Source organism: Strix uralensis, chromosome 4 (assembly GCF_047716275.1).
Source record: "Strix uralensis isolate ZFMK-TIS-50842 chromosome 4, bStrUra1, whole genome shotgun sequence".
NCBI classification, from domain to species: domain Eukaryota; kingdom Metazoa; phylum Chordata; class Aves; order Strigiformes; family Strigidae; genus Strix; species Strix uralensis.
In genome coordinates this window covers 3,326,790-3,350,595 of record NC_133975.1, presented here as the reverse complement: position 1 = coordinate 3,350,595, position 23,806 = coordinate 3,326,790, and the positions used below count along the sequence as shown (strand labels likewise).

General features: G+C 42.1%; 1 protein-coding gene across 2 annotated transcripts in view; it reads right to left on the bottom strand.

Moving 5' to 3' along the window:
- Positions 1-3,182: 3,182 nt before the first annotated feature.
- Positions 3,183-23,806, bottom strand: part of DDRGK1 (DDRGK domain containing 1) — a 40,325-nt gene continuing 19,701 nt past the window's right edge. For both annotated transcript variants that reach the window (XM_074865460.1, XM_074865461.1), the window contains 5 exons: positions 14,288-14,410; positions 12,106-12,144; positions 7,497-7,553; positions 6,054-6,102; positions 3,183-4,762 (listed from right to left, as the gene is read on the bottom strand). In XM_074865460.1, the coding sequence (XP_074721561.1) occupies positions 4,590-4,762; positions 6,054-6,102; positions 7,497-7,553; positions 12,106-12,144; positions 14,288-14,410 (441 nt within the window). In that variant the 3' untranslated portion in view covers positions 3,183-4,589. The remainder of the gene's footprint in view (positions 4,763-6,053; positions 6,103-7,496; positions 7,554-12,105; positions 12,145-14,287; positions 14,411-23,806) is intronic.

The window sequence follows — 23,806 nt, the reverse complement described above, 5'->3', positions numbered from 1 at the left end:
TCCCTGCATTCAAGCCACAGATCGGCACTAATGCTCTGAATTTGCTTCTAGGGTTAAAAAAAATTTAAATAGTTAAAAAAATATAAATCTGTGAATCCAGAACATGGCTGTTCCTGTGCAGAGGGGAATATTGCAGCTTCGTGACTCACTGCCATCTTGTGATATTTAGCGTTTTCCTAAAAGGATCAACACACAACATCAATTAAAACAGAACCCCAAACAACAACAACAACAACAAAAATCTGTTCCTAGTATCCATAGTTACAGAGAAAACCTGGAAACCATGAGGCTGATGGGCTCTAAAACTCCTATCAAAGGAGAAGAAAACTCCTATCAAAACAAAGAAAATTAAAAGTTGTGACATTTGTTGCTTTCACATTTTTACAACCTGTAAATGCTTCACGCAGACTATATTCTTTCATTGAAAAAGAAGCTGGAGTTTTCCTTGATTAGATCTCCCCTTGTGTAATATGAAGACAAGGTTTTCAATCTAATTGTTTTGGCCTTTGCCTTCCGGTAGAATGGCAAAATTAGGACAAGCTCGCTGAAATGAGCTAGTAATTATGATTATTATTCCTTCCATGTACAACCAGAGTACCTGGGAGCTCTTGTGCTAGTTCAGAGGAAAAACACAGTGATAGATACTGCATAATGCATGGGCAAAGTTTAATGGAAAATAGGGATTTTTTAATTTATTTTAAAGCCAAATGGATGTTCCAGCTTTTAAAAAATGATAAAAGTGGATTGGACAAAGCAGCAAAACATCGAAACCGTCCTGCCTCTAGCACAGAGGGGTAGCGGGAGTAGGTGTCCTTGCCCAAAGCTAATTTTGATGAGGGATTTGCATACAGATCATCCCCAAGTGAAGGGCCCAGGCAGAGCTTCGCTGAGCACCGTACCCTGGTTCTTAGTCGTGAGCTATAAACAGTCAACACTCACTTGCAAAAATATCTGTGAGAAACTTTGGTTTACAGTTTTAAAACGGGAGACACTCCAAGAAGAGCTTTTAAATTTTTATGAACCCTAAATCTACAGTGCATCCCAGTATTTTACTGTATTTTACTGTATTTACTATTTTACTGTATTTACTATTTTACCAGTATTTCCCTGCCCTGTATTTTCCCGCTAACTGTGCCGGGCGTGACGAAGGGCCCACGCTGACAGATGCACGTGGTGGCTGGGTTTTGTGCTTGACCCTGTAAAAGGTTCCGTAAGCACGTGGGGTGGATCGGGGCTCTGGACGAGCCAGGGAAATCTTGTACCGTCCTGCAGGACCGTGGTTCCCTGCAAGGGAGGGTCAGGGGCAGTTCTAAACGCCAGGGAAGGCGGAGGGGAGAGCACCCCAGGTGCTGATGGACCATTCCACCTCTCCTCAGCATCCTCAGCCTCCATCCTCACCCAGGACAGAGGGGAAACCCCCCCGTCTCGGCCACGACAAGCAGGGGAGTCCCCTAATTTAGTGCCAACAGGGATAACTGCCTTCCTGTGAGGTGTTTCCTCTCATGGGATATACAAAATGTTACCACGATTTATGAATTCTGTCAATGAAATAATTTTTGGGGCACAGCCCTTAATTTCTTCCCCCTCCACTTCCACAGAAAAACCCATGAACACAGATTTAAGAAGCAGCATAGATTTGAATTGCTTCATTTCTAAACCAACCGAATGGCCTGAAGTAATGGTATTCAAGGTTTTCAGTTGTCTCCTCGGACTTTGTAAGTGGATTCCTAGAAAATATCATTAACGCTCTTTAATAGAAAAATCAGTTACAATTTAATAGTAGCTGTTCCCCAGAGCACGGGGCTGAATGGGACCTGTGGGTCAGAGCACCGACACCCCCTTGTCCTTACCTCATGCTGGCAATCTAGAAAAAATGAACAAGTGAAACAATTTCCTCAAGGCAGAGCACAGTTTGCTTCCACAGAAATTTTCAGAAAAATCAGAAGCCTACGCATGCTTTTTGTTAGCTAGATTTTTTTCCCTGGCTCCTCTAAGTGGCTGGCCTCTCAAGCCACATGCAGTGAGGAGCACAAAGCACCCCAAAATGAGTGAAACGGGTTTTCCTGAACGCTGACACGACGCACTGGGGTGCAAAGCACAGGAATGAAGCAGTGGGAGAGGATGGCAACAGACAGACCAGCTGCTGGCACAGCCACGCGGGCATATCTTGTCCTGGCTGATGCTACATCTGAGACTACAACAAGGTCAAGCCAGGTTGGACGGGGCTTTGGGCAACCTGGGCTAGTGGAAGGTGTCCCTGCCCATGGCAGGGGGGTGGGACTGGATGATCTTTAAGGTCCCTTCCAACCCAAACCAGTCTGGGATTTTATGACATCAGCTTTTCCAAAGCCCATCACCAGACCTGGGCTCGTTTCCACATGACAATTCCCCAACTTTAAGAACAGCACGGCCAGGGTCAGCTCCAAAACGCACTATTGAGGGTCCGTGGTAGAGAATCGTGGGTAAAAGCCAAGCACAGACCCCCAGACACTAGCATTGGATATGAGCTCAGTACTAGGCAGGACCCACAGGTTAAGTCTGGCCTCCCGCAATGACAGACAACATGCAGAAGGATCTGCAGAACTTGTTTGGTGACCCATCTCCCACATGAAAGGGCTGGCTCCGGCCACCTTGCCTGCTTCACTTCATAAACACTCCTGCAGAGGAGCTCTGGCAAGTGGCACCTCTGAGGCGCCTGTTTTTGTTAACAGACCCTGTATTTGGCTCGTAATAAATACTCTGCTATCACCTTCTCCTGCCTGGCACCTCCTTTAAACTGCAGCTTATAACTAGCCTTTCTCTGAGCTGTCAGTGAATCACAAACAACACTTTGGGCTTTGGCGCAGCCCCGTGAAACTCCACTAACAAAACGGTCTGAATTATTTTGACATTACAAGACACAAAACTCGCCCGAGCTGACAGAGAGGCGTGCGAAAGGGGAGTGCACACACTGGCCCAGGCTGCAGCGGCAGGGGGGCTTTGCCGGTGCAGTGTACAAGCAGAGCAGAAGTAAGTTTGCACTGCTCAGCGGACGTGGTGGTATTTGACAGAAACTGAGCGATTTCTGTGGATTTAACGGAACACCTCTGGTGTTTGACTGGCACACTGGAGGCTGCGGCACTGCTGGCTGCCTCCTTTATCTCATAAAACACACTGAAAAAAATATCTCTAATACAAATCTCCGCAGTTCTTTCAATATTGTTTATTTTATTACAAGAATAGTTTTGGACAGAACAAAAAAAGTCATGGCAAAATCAAATTTTGAATAATTAAGAGACTTTACCAGCCTCAAATCTCTAGCAATCTCTGTGCACCACGGTAATGATGAACCAACCTTTCACACCAACGCGTGGTGCCGCGCTGTAACTCAGCACTCCTGCAGAGTATCACATTCAGCAGCGGTGCGGAGATTAAAAGGGACATATGCTTCCTCCCATTGTTTTATTGCTACCTCATCTCACTGATAACGCAGCTTTTAGTCTACTCAAGTTATCTCTAAGTTTGGCAGAGACAAAACCAACCCTTGCCCTCCCCAATTACTGCATATCCACGCAGATTCTGTTGATTTCAGAAAGGAGAATTAACAAAGCATCAACTAGGCTATTAAAAAATAAATCTTATGCAGGAAATATACTGACCCCGACAAGTAATATATTAATAATCATTTACTTGCCACATTAACTGCATGACTCATAGTGCCTGAATTTTTTATTTTAAAAAACCCCAAACATCCAGAACAGAAAGGCCATGGGGCGGGGGTGGTGTCTGAGGCCTTCAGACACACTGTGCTGGCTCTTACTTCAAAGGATGAATCATCAGAATCTGGTTGGTATCAGTAGAATTGGCCTGCACAATAAATGAGGCGAGTTAGCCTTTCCCTGGAGGTATTTCTGTCTCTTGGCTACAGAAAAATAACACAGCTTTGCTGCGAGCAAACTTTTCATATTATATAAACCAAGCAAAACATATTTATACAGCAAAGGTTTATCTGAAATAACCTCTGGAAGTTCTCACAAACTAGCAAGCACTCTTTCTAGAGTTTCAGTATATATTTCAGTAAAAAGAGAGACACTTGCAGTATTTTTTTTACTCTATCCTTCCAATGTTGACACAAAAGACAAAATCTGCAAGCCTCACCCCTACACACCTATTATTCTGGGCTGTATATGTCATTGCCACAAAGTTATACAGCTCCCTAAGAATCCCAAATACAATGAAAAGCAAATATATTTGATATAGACATCAGAATCTGGAAACAATAAAAAGTTTGGGTATAGTCGCGTGAGACTGACTGTCAAGATAAAGTAATCACGTGAAAATTACCGATATTCCTGGGGTACAAGTGCATCAGAGTGTTTTAGTCCCAAGTTCTTGGCTAACCTCTGTTGTACAAAAGACCGTCCTATTTTATACCGGCTCTAACAGAATCAAAAGCAAAACTTCTGATCAAGTCTTGCGGCTGATGCTTAAAAAGAGCATCCTATCTTCAAGCACCGTGAATGGACTAGAGGGGTTCTCGTTTGTTTTTAATTACGTGGCTTATTCATTAAAAGGTTAAACTCCTGCCGTATTTTTCTCAGGCCACAGTTTCATGCCACAGTTGGAGCGACCGCTCGGCCGTCAGGCTGGAGGTTGATCAGGGAGTTGCTGGCTTGGGCCAGCTCTGCGATGGAGACTCGTCCTCGCTGTTTGATGTACCGAGCCACAGCAGCCATCTCCTCTGGAGTGATGTAGATGAACTTTCCTCTGTCATCAATCACACCTACAGGGGAAAAGAAAGGACCTTGAAGTCAGCACTTTGGCTCCTCTCACTTCCCGACAGACATCAGTCACTTCTTTTGGAAGGGACGTTCAAACTGCTGAGGCTGCATTTCCTATCTAGGGCAGGCAGAACAACGTGCTGGCAGTCAGGCTTTTATCTCCTCTCTACCGTTGGGTCTTTGAGCAGGGCTATGACAATAACCGAGTGCCTTGGTAAGAGTAATTTTGCTCAAAGTAACACATTCTTTCCGTTGAGCGCAGCCAGCTGGGAGTACCACGGCAGCTACTTCAGGTACGTGGTTTTGGAGGTGATGTCGTGGGCCCAGGCGGCTGGTGGAGAAAGGCAGAGCTGCAGGAGGGTCCAGGAGGTGACTCGGAGGCCCTGCTCAGCCATTCCAACTTACTCTCTAAAAGGGAATGAAGCTCAATTTCTGTATTTCAGTTGCTCCATCGAGAGCAAGATTAGATCTCTCTGTTCTTAATGCATTACAGGATCAAAGGCAAGGCAGAGAGCCTCGCTGGCAAGCCTTTTAGGCCACAGACACAGCCAGCACAGTACACATCCTTACGCTTTAATTCAGAGCACTTTTAGGTCATTTCACTGGGTATCCACCAAGACGGTTGTTTCCCAGCCACGATCACAGTATCAGGTCAATAAATGTTTGCACTGGCACCTTTCCCTACTTCATCCTTGGGAAGAAAAAGACTGCCCAGCAATAAAACAGACTCGATCAGACAGGGAGCTACCCACACACTCGGTCTCTGCTTACATTCCAACTTTGATTGTGTGGGTACGAGGCCAGGAACATGCACTTCACTTACTACAGCATCCTGGAGTGCTCTGGGATGTTTGCTTCTCCCACACATGCCGTACATACCCCAGTCGTGGCTTTAGCCACAGCAACAGCCTTGCAAACTACCCCAAAACATCCAAGTGATTCTTTCAAATTCACGTTTCGGAAGATACCGTTTGCAGCTGGCTGCTCAGCAACCCCTGAGGGCCTTCAGCAGGGCTCAGTCAACATGCAGGAGCCTTGTGCTGGTTCCTGAACTGTTGGGGACATTCACCCCCAACCTCTGTGCAATGTATCATAGCAGCAATCACATCCCATAGTGCTTTAAACGGTAGGGATAGCAGGGACAATAAAAATATCTATTTATCGAGTCCTACTAGGATCCTCTACAGTTTAAAACAAAAATCACACTGGAAGCCTCTCTACCCTAGTGAAGGCATTTGCTGCATCAACTATTCACCAGCTACAATAAAGTCCCCTTTGTGTTTTGGCTGTCACCTGTTAGAGTGCCATCTGCCATCAGGTCCTGGATTCTGTTAATTGCATCCTGTTCAGAAGGGAAAAAGGAATAAACAAACTGATCAAGAGGGAGGCAAAAAATGTTTCACATGTTCAGATAAACTACAGATGGAGGCTTACATTTAATTCCTCCATGTTAAAGACCTCAGTGAAGGATTCACATCAGTATTTCCACACAGACAGATGCAATAAGCCCTTTGGGCCTAAAGGATGAAGCAAGTTTCTGCATTTTGGGGTGTTCAAGTAACTTCCCTACCCCCAAAAGAGACTTTTCTTGCTAAGTTACCTGGCTGTTTCAAGGAATGGGGGGTGGTTATAGAAATTTTCCCAGGGAAAGGCTGTATAGTGCCAATGCACCACGCAAGTTCCAGGAAGTACACTGAGGTACTTCTCCAAGAACCTGGCTACACTCAATACATTCCAGAGTTTTTTATATTTTTCCCTTCTCCATTTAACAGGAAACCTCTTTTACCAATCCAAAGCAATAACTTGTTGAATTTCTTGCTGGATTAACACTGTAATTACTCCAAGCATGCAGTTCCACTACACCTTAAACTGGTATCTAAGCCTTGGTTTCCACAGTTCTGCCTCTCCCTTTCTTGTATTTAGGTGACAGCAGAAGCAAATTATAGTTTAGGTTTCAACCAGATAAATTCTCTGCATGCTTAAATGAAGGTCTGGTTTAAGAGAGAGGCAGGGACACAGCAGCCTGGACTTACAGCAGTGTAAGCTGCTGTGAAGGGGCACCCCAAGATCAGATTAGGTACAGAACAACAGAAATCTATGTCAAATGTGCTCAAATTAAAATAAACCAAACCACAACTATTCTTCAGAGTCAAAACATAAAATGTTTAGAGAACAGAAAAGGGGGGGGGAGGGGGGGGAGTGCAGATATCACACCATGAGCTCACTTTGACAGGCCTATATGGTGCCAAGAGGGACAATTTTTCTTAAATAATGCACTGGAAGATACAAATTCTTAAATGTTGTAGGAATACACAAGCAGTTGGAGCAAAACACCTCATCTGTTGATTGTCTGCAAACATAACATTGTCCAGTTATTCAGGCTGTGACTGAATTTGCTTCTAGCTCTGCTTTTGATTCCTAAGTACCCTGAATTGCTCTATTACTAGATTTGCAAACACTGTAAGATCCATTAGCTGACAGGCAGCTGTACAAGAGGCAGACTGAGCACTTTTCACTGAAACAATCTCATAAGCCAGCAATCCTTCACTGGCTGGCTGGTACTTTGATGAATGGCCACGTTTTTAGGGCTGATTTTGCTGAACTTCCCCAAAAAACCAAGCATTTTCAGTAATGTTGAGACACTTGCACAGATGTTAGTTACCCTTATTTACCCACTTTCTCTCCTGTCCTTTTAAACTCATTGCTTATACTTGCACCCCAAAAGTTAGTACTTACCTGTGTTCTTAAACCCAAATGTGAAGCCAAGTCCTCCAGCTGGATTACCTTTGTTTTCTATGGAAACAAACAAGAGTTACATGCAGTTGATGAATTAAAGTGTTAGCCTATTTATCTTTCAAATAAAAAAAATGCATTTAACAGACAAAATAGAACCTGTCATTTGAAAAACTCTGACTTAAGTTACTTAAACCAGTCTGCTCTGTGGAAAGACTGGATGCTCTGACCCACTTCAGCGAAGACTCAGACACATTTGCCAGTGTTCATCCTGAACTTTTCCTTACGTTGGGAGGACAGGATGAGCACAAGCACAATACACAGCCATGGCTCTGTTTTCCCTGCCACCTTGAGTTTCTCAGCTGCTACCTTTAATTTCCAGTATGCTTTAGGCATGGTCCCTTTTTGTTTGAGAGATGTTTCATTTTAAAATGATCACTAGTATATATCAGCACATACACAGAAACCTAGATAAGATTGGCAGCATTAAGTGCTTTAGTCTCTTTTATTAATGTCATGTGTATTAATGCCATAATAATCTTCCTAAGCAAGTGAACACCTTATTAAAATTGTCAGTGCTGGAAGCGTACTGCCAGTGCACTCCTGCGCAGGCAGCGCGATGATCTCTGAGAACAAAGGCAGAAGCAGGAACTGCAAATTTTCATTTTGCTTTTGAAAGAGATTCTTACTGCAGCCTTTCTCAGCCAGGATGCAGTCACCACTGCTCACATCTGGTTTTATGCTTCTCTGTAGCTCCAGAGAATTACAGAGAAAACACCTGGTGCACTCGTCTGGAGCTATTTGGTTCCTGTTTTCTTATCTGCAAAAGTTTTAGAAGCTCATCTGTTTAGATGCAGTAAAAGGATGCACTGTTTATAAGGAATTTAGAAAATATAAAACTTTTGAAAACTGTTCCATTAAGATTCTGGACTACATTCTTAAGAGCCACATATGTACAGCCACGAGAGCTACATTTACATTATCAGATACAATATTTCAAATGATAAATGCATTTGTTTCTGATCTTGAAAGTCCATTGGAAGGACACTGAAGAAATAAAGAGAGGCTGAAATAGATGAATCTTTTTCATTAAGTAATCAGACAAAAAAAAGCCACACACAGACTTAGTAGTTGTGAAGTTCGATGCAGCCAAGCTAGAGAACTGAATACCATGGACTGAACGCATGGAACTGGAACCAGTCCATGGAATTCAGTTCTCAGAGCTGGGAACTGCCAAGATTCGTCACATCTTCTTTTAAAAGGGGGGGGGGGGAGCGCAAAGCCACATAAACAAGAAAAACAGGATTTAAACCTTCACTTAAAGATATTCACCCTCAGTGACCAAGTTTAGTGGAAGCTTTCCAAGATAGATCCTGCTGTGAATAACAGCCCAGAGGGTGGGGTGGAATTAGGATGCACTTCCCACACACACTCCTAAATATAATGACATTGTGAGGTCCCAAGCGAACAAAACACTTTACCACATGCTTCATGTTTTAAGAGACAGGCTTAACTTTCACAGAGCAACATATACACATCCACGTTTTACTGAATTCATTTAATTTTAGGTGTGATTCTGCTGCTGTCCTCAATAAGGGATGAAACAGAGCAAGAGCTCTCAGGATTGAGATGAGTAGGATTTTTTTTCCTTATCTTGTAAGCATCGTTCTTCTTAAAGAAAAAACAGGAAGGGGTAAAGCCTCTGAGTCCTTTGCTATCCCTTTCAAATGGAGTTTGTCGTTTCAGTTCACTGGCTGTAGTTCAGATGCATTCAATGATACACTGTCAAGCTGGGTGAGAACAGTTTGATGGACAAAGTGCAGGCTCATATTTCCCTGGGCCAGCAGAGCTAGTGCTCCACAGCGAGGGAACAGCTCAGCCACTCTTTAACCTCTACCCACTTCATTATTGTTTGAAGTGCTCAGAGAGCCCACAGAGGTGGTTTGTAAGGTGTGTCACGCAGCTACAAGCACTGCTGAGTAAAACCATAAGGCTCCCACATCCAGAATTGGTTATTCTGCCCCTCAGAGCAGAGCAGGCAAGTCTGTAACTTGAGGACTGGCCGCCGTAAGCAGCGAACACACAGGATGGCTCCTGCAGCAGAGACAGTGCCACAGCCTGGGGTGTGAGGTGGTGATACTGCAGCAGGCTGAGGTTGAGGGGGTGCTGTGAAAGCCCCGAAGGAAGGGAGATGCTCAGCTTCCAGAAAAGCAGAATTGGGGGGGGGGGGGGGAAATCAATCCTTTTGGTGCCTTTAAGAAAAATGCCATTTAAAACAATCCCACAAGGCAGAGCTGTAGAAAAGAGGCTGCATTTTAGTTCAAACACCCTTAGGAATGTAGCATGGGGTGAGCTATCTCCAGTCAGTTATACCAGTAAAGTTATTCAGCAGAAGAGCTAAACTAAATTTTAATTTTTAAAAATGCCAATTCTCTTTTAATTTATACATTTTTTCAGACAGCTTAGCACTGCTTCTTGATATAAGTCAACAGTTTCTGTGAACAGAAGAGATGAGGGCAATACATAATCTATATATTAAGCATACTTTCAAGATTAAAAAAAAAACCCAACCTAAAACTTGTAAAAGAAAGCAGTGTCCCAGTTCTGCAACTCATCTCTACATAGGAAATCAGGTGTTGAAGAGCTTCTGAATTAGGTTTTCAGCCTGTGCTTAATTTCTCTGACGTCAAGTAGAAGTGACTAATATAAAACTATACATATGTGCTTAAACACTGAACTGAGAGTTTGTGACTAATCTGTTCCATCCATCACAACCACCACGGCAACGTGCAGAATCGGACCCTACTGCGTTATCCCTTGGAAACCTTCCCAATTTTAGTGGAAGATCCCAAGGGACATTGAAATATCCTATTGTTGTACCTACTGTTATTGATAAACAAGCTGCCCTAGGATAAAGAACAGCATGTTTTCCTTAATTCACAGCTTGGCTGTATCTTGAAAGCCTTGGATGGGAACAGGTGAACTGGGATCACACCGAACCACGCAGCTCATTTCCACAGACAGCAACTGAAACAGAGGGTGGTCTTCACAGACGTTGGCCATTTCAAAGTTCCTCTCCCTTTCAAAGAAATCTCTCTGGCTTCTGTGGAAAACAGAATATTGAAATGGCTGCAAGATGAAATGTGCCACCTGATGGTTCATCTTCACTCCATGGTTTTACTTAGGCTCTTTAAACATGTCACCCGTAGCTTTTCCAATCTATTCTTGGCTGTCTCATCTGCTTTTGGTGGTGCTTCTGATCAGAGCTGACTAGTTTATGCTGGGGACTTGGTTACTGAACAGGCGCTATTTTCATTTGGGCTTCAGCAATGAAGATGTCTCCTAACTCTGAGTGCTACTAGCTTAGACATTTCCAAATTACCCCCAGAGATCATGCTGAGCAGAAAGCACTTGACAGCTGCAAACCCAGCAGCCTCTGTCACTGGGGCCCGATGGCAACGGGACACAGCACCAGAAGTGCCAGTGACACAGGAGGCAGAGCGCAGCCCAGGGAAAGGCGCTGGCACCCCAACTTTGCCGCCACTCTGGAACGATCCAGCCATTGCTCGGTCTTGCATGGCAATCACTCAAATTGACTCCTTGCAGAGAGTTACCCATCAAACAAATCTGTAAATCTGGGGTTTTGCTGGGATAACAGGCACGCAAATCTGGCCCAGAGTGCAAGATTCTGGATTAACAAAATGGTTAGGATTCCACTAAGTACACAAGTGATTTGCTTACTAATGAAGCCTTTCACACACATGCCGTAGGTTGTCAGATAACAGTCCAGTTTCCAGCAAAGGAGGAAAGGGATTCATTAGGACAAAAGATTTGCATAACATTGTTAGAGTAAGAGTAGAAAAATGCATTTGACCTTTGATATACCAATAATGGAGAAAGAAGCATTTGTCCTCACAGATCAAAAGTGGAAATCCTCATGAACACACCACAGGTTTTAAATAACCAACCATACAATATGATGAAAGGGAGACTAACACACCCTGTTAAAAACAAGTGAACTACTTCTTCAATACGCCTTCCAAACATTAAGACAACATTGCAAATTGCACAGATAAAAACAAGAAAAGAATTCGCATGAAAAGTTAGATTGACCTTTACAATGCCAGTGTTTCAGACACAAACACATCCTGCACGGCAGGCCACATGCTGGTACAGCAATTCTCATTCATGCTGAGCTGAGATGCAGAGATTGTTTTCTAAATCAGTAGCTGATGTTCACAAACAAAAAGCCTGAATGCCCCAAATCCCAATCAACAGCAGACACTGCTGTTCATAAACTCTGAGGATGAGCCACCAGGCTCAGAGTTTATAGCACCTATCCTTACGAAAGAAGGTAAGAACCACAATCCTGCCCCCAAAAAGCCAAAACACGGCTATAATTACAAACCATTTTAACAATGATGGACACGCTCATGCATGGTTAAGTAAATAATGCAGACTTTAAGGTAACGCTTTTGTTACTTGTTGAATATTTAAGTAAATCAAAGAGGAAGTAAAGATTTCCCTTCTTTCTGCAACTCAGCTCTTAGACAAAGGTATTTTACACAAACTAACAAGTATGGAAGGAGGAGAAGGACCAATGGTAGCTTACCTTAACGTATTCGAGAAATTCCATTAGAAAGCTGTGAGACTGGATACAGCAAGGAAAAAAATTGTTATTTTAAACTCATGAACATTAAACGCATCGCAAACTTGCAGAGTACAAATATTATAAATGTGTTTAGCTTGCGTACTTCTGAAGTTTTAAAAATTAAGGGAGATTTTGAACCGGAAAAAAAAAATCTAGATTTAATCTTAACTAGGAATTCATGATGGGTATTTTCTAAGACAGAATGGTTCAAGTACAATTTGTGTTGAAGTGTTTTCTGAAAGGAATCTTTGACCCTTTTATTCTTCACATCATACGTACCCTGAAATAACCACATCTGGGTGAGTGTGCATTGTGTATTAGGTTACATGTAGAGACTGAGGACATTTTGTACAGAGGTGAAGCACAGAGTGATTCAGAAGACAGACAGCTCATGCAGATGGTCAAGTGGAGCACGCAGCTGCGTGACACATGTGGAAGCTCAAGCTGTTTTCAAAGCTACACACCTGAAATCCGGCATTTCAATACAAGCAGCTCAATTTTCAAAGGCAATGCAAACAACGTGCATTTAAGTTAACAGGAGATCAAGTTACTCCGCAAGCCTGGAAATCAATCAGCCTTAATTAACTGCTTAGCTCTGGACTCAGGACCTTCTTTTCAGCATGAGTTTCAGCACAAGGCAGAGTCAGCTGTTGTAACAGGGTACTGAAATGCCACCACAAGGCAGAAGGGAGGCTTGCCTTTTCTGCAAGTCTGGTGCCTCCAGATAACTATGTGCCTGTGATTGTTTCTGAAGATGACTTCCAAATCGCCTTCTATTAAAGTTCTAACTCCCCACCCCTACCAAAGAGATCTTATGTTGAGATCCAGGTATCACCAACTGTCTGCCAAGCTCTTTTGAGTGAGGAGCACCCTTCTCTGTTCCCACATATAGAAAGATTAATTTCTCTTTGAGAGGCAGCTGTAGGAACAGAGAAATAAACACATTCTGGCTTTAAAGGGTGTCTAAAGTGGAGCAATTTAACATTTAGGTATAATCTTATCTTCTAACAGGGTAGGCACACATTTTTGAAGGAACTTTCAATAGAAAGTATGCATTTTGCTGTTCTCTGCATCTTAGGAAACTCCCCATCACCAGATACAACTGCCTTTGGTGCTAATCCCGGAACGATGGAGGAATTTATCTTAAAGGGAAGGGGTCCATAGTGAGAACTTGTGACCAGTGTCAAGCAGTATTGACTCATTACAAGCTCCTCAGCCCAAAGCCACTTTCAATCTCACTAAAGGCAAATCCATTCAGCAGGGCCACTTCAGCAGAGGAGCAAACGCACACATGGCCCTGACAAAATATACTTGTCACGAAATGCATTGGACAGCTCAAATTTGGCAGCTACAACCCAAGAGCAATTTCAGCATTTGATAGCAATTAAAATGAGTCTAACAGGTTTTCAGCAGACAGAATAAGAACACTGCCTCCCACAACAGTGGGACTTTTTCAAGTTTGCTGTGATATTATGTGAAGTATCGCACTTCAACCACCATCCCCAGCAGCACGTCTGCAGGCAGCCACAGAAGCCCGCTAGAACATTACACATGAGTTTGAAATACTATCAACCATAGCAATTGTTTGTAACACTGAATGCAGTTTTCCAACATACAACCCCCAAGCACCTAGGTTGTGTCTTGTGAATTCTCTTAACAGAAGCCTTTTAAAACAAAAGCTTGGTTTTTCATTTGATTTCACAGCAGCTCCGTTGGTCTAGAAAATAAAACCAAAACCAAGCAATTCTGCCCAAGATATGTGGGCACTACCAAACTCCAAATTTAGCCTTACTTTCATTTGGCCCACTATATATGGGTAGGGCAGAGTTGCCGACAGATTTCAGATTATCTGAAATCCAGAATGAGTTTTATTTTAGTCCTTGGACAAAGGGAGGAGAGAACTCATTTCCAGCAATATGCCTTAGCACTCTAAACTAACTCGTAGGAGTCTGGTATAAGGAACTGTAGCATTCCCCAGGAAATATTCCAGGTTAACTTGTGCCATACACACAATTTAGCTTTTACAAGCAAAAACATTTGGCTGACTCCTTTCAAGCTCATTTTACACGAGACAGAATGCTGTAAGGGCAACCCGAGTCTAACAAAGATAAAGGAAACTGCAGTAACTGCCTAACATACATACCTCTTCCTCTGTCATTGATTCTTCAACCCCTTCCTCTTCAACTACAAAACTCTCCTTCAGCTTCAGGTACTCTTCATACTCTCTCTTCTCCTCTTCTTCCTTTGCCTTCCTTTTTTCCTCTTCCTGGACAGAAAAGAGGACAAGTGGTCAGTTTGCTCCTCCCCAAATCAGGTTTAGTTTTAAGTAAAGTAGCATCTTCTTTATCTGCAGCTTGGTTTTACTAGGACAGACAGCAGATAAAAAGTTTCTAAAATAAGACTAAGTTCTCCTTTGATAGCACCATTAATTTCACAAGCCACCCTTAAGGTAGTAACCGTCTCACATGGTAGTGTAAGCTTGCACACAATACACCTAGGCTGGTTCTTAACAAGAGCTGACACAGGAGAAAACCACTCTTATATAGCAACCTGCTTTCTTAATTTGCATGAAGACGTTTCTTCTGCAGATCCCGTGACAGGAAGTCCCTGCCCCTAACTGTACTTTGATGCAACATCCACATTTTCAGTAACTGGCCCCAATTTTGCTCTGACATGCGCTAGTGTACATTGGGAGCGATCACAAAAAATAGTGGAGTTACACTGGTGTCCATCTGTGTGTGAGAAGCAGCTGGACTGTAAAAGAGTTTCAAGTAAAATCTCTTATGACATACAAGCAAACTATGTCTACTGGAATGTAAAGAACTGTATAAGTATTTCAGGCCTAGGAGACAAGGTGTGATTTTATTAAAAAAAGGTTTTTTACATATTTGATTGTTAACCAAAATGACAGACCCTGCTTTTAGCTATTTGCAATAAAACTACTTTCAGTTACCTACCCTGAAAGAAATGCTAAAGTCTTAAAAAAAAAATTAATGTCAACCCAGAAAACTCACAGCCTGACATCAGTGAAATGGTGATGCATGCTAGGTAATGTAGAATAGTCACACATTCACACAGCAAAACTGTGATTAAAAGCTTTGGAATGTGATAGATTACTTTAAAAAACGCTTCAAATAAGAACAGGTTTTTACTGGGAGCTCATAAAGTTGCAGCTTTCTGTGATTTGCTTTGCTCTTCTCTTCTCCAAAACACTTTACACATGTAACTTCACATAGAAGAAAAATGTTTCCTCACGGAATGGTTTCTTCACAGAGAAATTATGTTTGTACAGCGCTTGGTACAATGAGATTCCAGTTTGACTGGCTTCTGGTTACTATCACACTGCAAAGGCTTGATTAAAACTTAGAAGGACGAGTTCTTCAAATTTCAGTGACAATCTCAGGGCATTCCTTTACTATTAGCATAGGAATTGATCTCTTAAAGAACAATTATATTGATTTCTAAATGCTTGCCATGCTACATCATTGACACTAATATGGTAATTGCTTCCTTAAATGGCTGGAAAGCAAACACTTGTTCCAGTAAAACAGGAAGAGACAGGAACAGGTCATTAAGTATACTGAAAAATATACATACTAAAAAAGATTCTATGTAAGGCCAAAACCAGCAAGATATGAGAAATGGGAATGGGAGGGTTGCCCTTCAATAAAAGACAAAGAGAAAGTGTATTTGATCCCAGTAATATTTAACCAAACACCCAGAAAGTCATGAGAAGGAATGCTACCAACACGCAAGTATGAGAAAAAGAGGACTAAAAGGATCTTGCTGTATGTGCAAAGTCAAAACTATTTTTTTAACCGCTATCTCATGAAATAAAACCTACAGATCTGAGGAAGCTCTTGAGACAAAACAAGACCATTTTCTGGGTCATTCATCCTGTAATGATTATTAGCAAAAGCCCAACAGTAGATTTTTTCCTTGTAAGTGTGACAAGTGCCAAGAACAACATAACCATATTTCATTCGGAAGTGACAGCAATTGTTCTTTTCTTGTAAGTGCATTAAATTTAATCTTGAGCCTGGAAATACAAGAATAAGGTTCTTCCCCCGGTCTATTACAGAGGTTGTAATTCAAGAGCATTGGAAATGAGAAAAAAAAAAAAAAAAAAAAATCACAAAACCTGAAAATTGCTTTAGCAAATTTCTAGGTGGTTCTACCAAAAAAAAAAAAAAATCAGAAGACAGTATTGCATTTACAACTGAGAGCAACAATAACTAAGCAACACGTTCCTGTTTCTGGAAAGTCTAACAACAAATGAACAAGACTCATTCCTGTCTTCCTTACCTACTTGAAGAAAGTACCTTCAATTTTATTAGTGTACCAGCATGTTACTATCAGTGCTGCCATTTCCAACACACGCAGAAAAGCATCTCTGCCGTGAGACTGGTAAAGCACTTAGCTGCCAGTCCCTCTTTTGCAGTCTCCCTAAAAGCCAGTATGAGTTTTTCAGATCCTAAATTTTGATGCTACGATCAGCAGAGCATTTCCAGGTGGTCTGAACCACTGCTTTGGTAGCTAAAGCGTGTCAGCCCTCAGAGCCTCATGTTTCCTGGTGGCTGTAGCCTCCTCCATAATGCTATTTCCAGAAGCTTTTTCATCTAATAACTAAAAATCCCAGCCACTTCCTGCACAGTCTCACGTGCTTTACTACCTAAATTCACCGACGATTCAATCTGTAGAAAAAGAAGGATTTAGCCAAACTGTAAACTGGTTCAAGGCCAAGAGGAGAGATGACTTTGCATAACCACCCTAGGAGAAGCAGCCAGCAACAGCAGTGGAAGCGGAGTGAGGGGAACCCTAGAGAAGTCAGGCTGTCTGTTAACACTTATTCTCAGCTAAATTTTTCACCATCACGCTAGCACTCATATTCCACATGCCCAAGTCATGCAGCAGTTGCATGGAAGGTGCAAGGTCAAATTTAGGCAGGTTGCATTCCCACAAAAACCAGTCTGTCTCTATGCATAACCCACACACAGAAACACTCTCAGCACCCCAGGGTTTGCTAATGAAACAGAGCCCAGCACTTGCTTTGTGCAAGTCATACAGGGGACACTCAGCTCAAATATAAATGAAAAAACCCCACGTCTTTGCTAGTCAGGCTTCTTTGCCCCTCCCCATTCCGATCTCATTAACTGCTGTGGAGTTAAGTGGTAAAGCATGTGGCTCAGAGGAGAGATAATAGTTGGGCCACCTCCCTTCAAACGATGGGTGGGGTGGTGGGGAAATCCCAGCATCATGGAAATTTGGTAACTGCAGATGCTCACCTTCAGCTGCTTGGTTTTCTTTCTTTTTTTTCTTTTTTTTTTTTAAAGCAGGTTTGCTTCTCTCCTCACCCACCTAAATGTTACCCAAATGGGGGCTTGCTGCAGTGTAAAGATTTCTTTTTGATCAGTTTACTATACTGCAGGTGAAGAACAAATTTTCCCGCTTTGATCATGTCTTTATTGGAAAAAAAAAATAAAATTAATCACTCAAACCTTTCTTCTCTGTCTCTTTTCTGAGAAAATGTCCACATTATCACTGCTGGATTGACTCTACCTCTGCATCCTTGCTATGAGTCGCATGTGTCACCTTGCGTAGCAGAGACCCAAGAGCTTCCAGAGCTCCCTGAAGCCTGGGGGTCTCCAGCACTCTGGGAGACACTTTCCAACACCCTTACCCCTTCCTATACCAGACCTGGTCAGCACCGACTTCCCACTGCACCCAGTCCTTCTGCTGCTCTCCAGGCTCCCTCCATCCCAACCTGCCCACTGAGGACCTGGATTAGCTCTGAGGCTCCTTTCAGATCATTACTTTCTGTTTGCCTCTTACCTTGATCACAATGATTATTTCCATGACATCAAAACCATTAATTGTGCCCACTGCACAAGAGCTCAATCTTTTACCAAGTGAAATCCATAGCAACTTAAACTCTTTTAGACTTATAGCTGGAAACAGACCTTGACTCTTGGGATCACAAATCCCTCTGGAGTCCTGGGATGCTGCTTGAGTAGCCGCATTGTTCCGGCTGGCTGATAGATTACAGCCGTTGAGGGTTTATCATGTATTACCATTTTTAGCAAAGGGTGAGGACCCTTACAGTACTGTCCAGCAGGAACACACCAAACCACCGTTTCTAGCTTTCCATGCAGTAACCCATTTAAGGTTGACACTGAGATTAAGCAATATTGGCCTATAGAGCAAGTAGCTTTTCTGAGAGCTTTGCCTAAGTGGCTTTCCCAGAGAGGAAACTGCTAGTTGTGTGCTGTGCCAACTCTCCTCCAAATCAGATAAAGGACCAACTTGCTGACAAACAAATCACTTATAGACAGCTTATTCAACTGCTAAGTGGAAGAGAACTCATTGCTAGTGAGGAAGGTAGAGCACCTGGACTCTCTTCAACCACCACCTGCTACCAGTCAGTTCCTTGTTTCAGGCTGTTTCCTTAACATGCAGAATGAGGAAGAGCATTCTGGTTCCTATGCCAATTGCTTTGAGGTTCATGAACCAAAGAAACCCTCCTTGTATAACATCCAGTTTTTGTGCTGTTGCTAGAGGTTCTGCAGAAAGCAAAAAGGGACTTTACCAGTAAATAATTTGGCATAGAGCAGATGGATCTCTAGGATTCTCTCCCCAGTGTTGAGACACAAAATAAAAAAAATACTTTTAGTAAGACAGAATAAGTGTTCTTACCAGTCTTCATCCCTTCAAAATCAGAGTTTTCTGCAAGCTTTTCAACTTGTACTTCCTTAGGAGAAATTAACTTTCAGGAAAGTATACACACTTGAAAACTGATGCTTAAACTGCAACTACGTAGTAGTCTCCATCAGCCTCCAGAAATGCACTGTTTATGTATGAATAGTGGATATAAATGCCAAACAAATAATGAAAAGTTCTGCTGAGAAGCACACAAATCTTGATGTTCGCATAATGCTACACAGAACAAAATAACTCAACATTTTAAAACTTGGTGCCTATTTTGACATGATCAAGTATCAAATCAAAGAGCCAGAACTTTAGGGTCTTAGTTCTCAAAATCTTCAGCAGGACCCTTGGGATCACTAGCCGATCCTCCATTTCTAGAGCTCTGAAGATCCAGACTTTTTTTTGGTTTTTTTAGGCACTTAAATGCAAAAGTGAAAGCCTACATGAAAGTGCCCTCCTCGCTGGGAAACTTTGGGCACAGCTATGCTTGAGCAATACAGATCTTGTTTTAATGTAACAGTGGACAAACACCAGTCCCCACTCCTGCTGTGGCTTTTTGTTTCACAACAGTTAAAAGCTTGCTTGCTGGAAGATTGGTATTTTCTCTGCAGTTCCAAGCTGTGTTTCCAGAGCAGTCCACTCTGCAGTGGATTTATAGCAACACACCCTGTTCAACGCTGCATTTTAGTATAGAAGAGTGATAGCTGTGAGCCCTGCATCTGCACAAGCAGTTTCCTTAGCAGGGCAAAGCTAGGCTGAGGGAGTAAAATCTACAAAAATCCCTGTGCACAGGAAAAAAAAAGAAGCTCTTGTGCGAGCAACCTGCAAGGCTTTGTATGAAGACAGTTTTGCAACATCAGAGGAAGTTCGCTCTCATTGATAAGGTGTCGGTTGGTAAACCATCTCACCACTAAAAAACTCCAAGAGTGAAAGGGAAATCCCCAGGGTAAAGCAGAGCTGAAGCAAATGCCAATTATACAGAAGCTTCCTCACATGCATTAGCCAATCAGGTCAGCAGAACACTGGAAAGGAAACTTGAATTTAAAAATATATTATCTGTTTTGCAACACTGGAACCAAGGGGCAACCACATTTTATTTATATGTGCATACAAATATATTTAAATAGAACCAGGCGGTTATTTTTCTTCAAGAAAATGCAAGGTGTTAGCCCCTATAATTCCCTTGAAGGTACAGTTCCCACTTTTTGTACAGCGCTGCGTAGAGTTGCCCAAAAATAATTGGAGAGAAACATCCATTTGCTTATAAAACAAAGTGGGTTTTTATCTAACACAAGAATTATTTCCACTAGACTTCATATCTCAAACTACTTGAGTGCGTGTGGGGGGTGTGTGTGTGTGAAAGGGTTAACAGTCCTGGTGACTTTATCAAAAATCAACACTGGGGAATTTCTAGAAGATCTGCATGCTGCAACATGATTTTATATCCTCCTGATCTATTCGGCTTCCCTCATCATCTGACAAACTTTTAAGATGATATTTAACGGCACAGGAATCACCTATTGCTGTTGACTAGGACTCAGCTATTAGTTTAAGGCTGTAGCTGAAACTCTGAAATGAAACTCTCCTTCACACAAAGCCAATCTCAATGTTCATAGAAGTTAACACAATCTTTGTAGCACTTCTTGGGAGAGAGATTGAAAAAAGGTTCAACTGAAATTTAGCTAACAAAGCTGGTTGTGCTTGTCTGGAGACTTGCCCCTGTCATTACACCTGCAGAAATACTCTTGATATATTGGAAAAGGAAGGGAAAAAAATGAAGCTGACAACCCTAACATTTCACAAACTTTAGTGATAAATATCTAGATTTCTTGTGCCTTATGGGATGATATAAACTACAGAAACCTCAGTGGTCAAACTGCCTTCAAAAATCATACAATGAGCTACCCTCTGGTTTTTAGCTCATGACTGTCAATCATTACTTGAGCTACCGTTCGTAATTTTGCCTTTCCATCTCCTGCCCTATATGAGGGAATAGTATCATCCCATTGTAGCCCACAAGGGCTTACTCATGACAAAATGTTACTTGTGGAAATGAAGAATCTTTTCTCTAGAGGAACATATAAATGACATTTTATACTATGCATTCCATAAAAAACACAATAAATCCAATGATCCCTTTATCGCTTATAGGAGCCTAGAAGAGAGAGGCAGCATCTTTTACATCACACAATCAATCTGTAACAAGATTTGAAAGATAAGATGTTATGATCATAAAGACAGGCTATGCTTACATGCACAGTAATCAAGTATCTGTTCATTCAATTTGTTTCCTCTCCTATCACCCAGTCAAGACTAAAACACTGAAGTCTTGTTATTACCATGCTCCCTGTAATACTGCTTTCTTTGCTGACTGAAGCAGGAACTTGAGCAACACAGCCTATACACGTACAAGTCTTGAATTGTTCTATTTCCTGTTAAAGACTTGAAGACACACTTAAAATTACTAGAAAACAGTTGAGGATAGACATTAAATATTGTCAGACAAATGTACTTTGATCCACGCTCAAAATGTTCAGCGGTTACTTGATTATCAACTTGTCTTAGACCCAAGCAAAAAAATAAAATATTGAAAACACTTTCCCCTGAGTAGCAGAATAATGTTCATGATGTAGCCCAGCGGGTTGGCTTGCTGCCCTGATAAAGACTGCTGGGAAAAACAAACAAACCAACCAAACAAAAGTAAGTTAAAATTACAGAATTTAAATAGCCAAGGAAGGTACTGGCTAAAGTGAATAGCAAGCTAGATTCAGGCCCCTGAACAATTTTCAAAACACTAGTAAGTACTCCTTTGGACCGTTGAACAGAAAATTTAAAAAATATAAAAAAGGTTTTTATTCCTCTTTTTTACTGAGCCTTGCAAAATAGAGGTGGAATTGTTTTAGTGCAATCTTTACTAGGAATACTGAAAATAAAAACAAGTAAGATTTTCCCCATTCAACCAAAAGAAATTACTCAGCCCTAAATTAAACAGAAGTGGATTTAAAAAAAAAGTTAAACTTGTTAACAAGCACTTACTGTGTGAGAAGACCTCTAGTTAGAATTTCACCCTTATTTTCTACTCAGCTTTTCAACCATGCCTGATTAGCCAGCTGCACTGCTAAACCCCAGGTCAAACCTGTAGGCAATTAACAGGATAACATCTTCGTCCTGGGCTACAAGCTTCTTTGCAGTAGGTTGGCCAAGCTCAACTGCAATTTGCTTAGCAGTTCACCTGCCGTGCTGGCTACCACTCTGGAAAGAATTAAAATTCTGTTCGTTAGCCTCCTCTAAAGGCAGTGACACTGAAACAACGCTAGAGTCCAGCCAGTGTGCCCTCCTAATTCCTCTCAGAGTATTGGAGCTATTTGTTTCATTTCAACCAACTCTTCAGGGTTTCAAGGATAGTAAAGTCCCAGAACTTTAGGAAAAAAAAAAAGTCAGGGAACTGGGTGGAGATAAAACACTTAAAAGAATACAGCACTGGAGGGAAACTTGCCATCTGAGTTATCTGTTATGCCAAGCCCCATGGCAAGCAGGATGGGCAACAGACAGGTGCTTTAGAGGCAGTCAGAGCTCATCTTGCCTCTTTCCAAGCTGGAAGTATGAGGGGGAGAGATTGGCAATACTTAGGAGAAAAGCAGAGTGGTCGCTGGGACCTCAAGGCAGAAGCTGGTGCTACTGCAGCGCGTGGGCAGGGGAAAAGTGATTGACACAGATCCAGAGAAAGCTGGGTCTGATAGTTCTGCTGTTAAGAAACACCTTGGTTAAGCATGGGAGTGGCTCGGACTAGCTGAGATCAGATATTTAACCTCAGGGTTCACGCTTTGACCGCTACCAGGTGCTTCTAAACTTGAACATCTTTCTCAGAAGGGCAGCTGTGGAATAATTGGTCCCCTGGAAGTTTGTTCAATTTGCTTTACAAGTCAAAGTCTCAGACCATGCTACATATCCTGATGTTGTAGTACTGACATTCTCCTCATCCATTTCAATGTCTGAAATTCAGGAGCCTTCTACTGAGAAAAGGAAATGAAATAAGAGAGAATTCAGAAAATAAAGGGTTTTGGGGTGGATAACCCCAGAGGTAAATGTAGATTCTACAGAAGATCTCATGGATACAATCTGCATGTGTGACGTAAGGAAAAAATTTTTTAAAATTGCTTTATCCTGCCTACATGTCCCCAACAGAGGAAAGAAAAAATTGTCTTTTCCCCTTTTAAAATGTTATCAACTTACTTTAAAATGTTACTCCGCTTACTCAACCTGCGCTTAGAACAAATTAAAATAAATCTGCTCACTACAAACCAGACACACAAATTTCCATGCACATTTAAGTGTCCTCAAAAGTTCACACTGAAAGCTGCTGGCTACGCTCTCCTGGGACAGCAATTATTCAGCACAGGATTGTGCAGAACACTTTGGTCCTTGCCTCCAGAAGCACATTGCAAAGCTACCACACAACCTGCTCGAGCACCAGAGAGCATGAAGCTCGTTCCTAGTTCTTAGCCAGTAGCACTGATGCCCAGAATCCACAAAGCAGCTCTGAAATAAATTTGCCTCCCTCACTGATGAAAAGTATTCAACAAAAGCATTTCAATTGCACAGTACCTGTTTTTCCTGGGTCACTCCTGCTAACACACACCTTTGTGTGCATAGTTTAGAAATCTTTAATTGTGAAGCACATGTAAATTTGTATAATTAGAATAAAATAATGTAATTTTACACAACAGTTGCAAAATTGGTTGCTGATGTCTTTCACTTTCTGCCCTGCTGGTTACAGCTGGCAGGCAGGCAGCACTAACCAGCATAATGGCACCGGGGCCCCCTGAGATTGCAAAATCTCCTTCGTTAAGAGACACTCAAATCTGGGCTGGTCAAGTTCTTGAGCAACCTGCTTTAACTGGACACAGTTTGTGCAGAAGGATAGGCCAGATGGTCTTCGGAGGTCCCTTCCAACCTA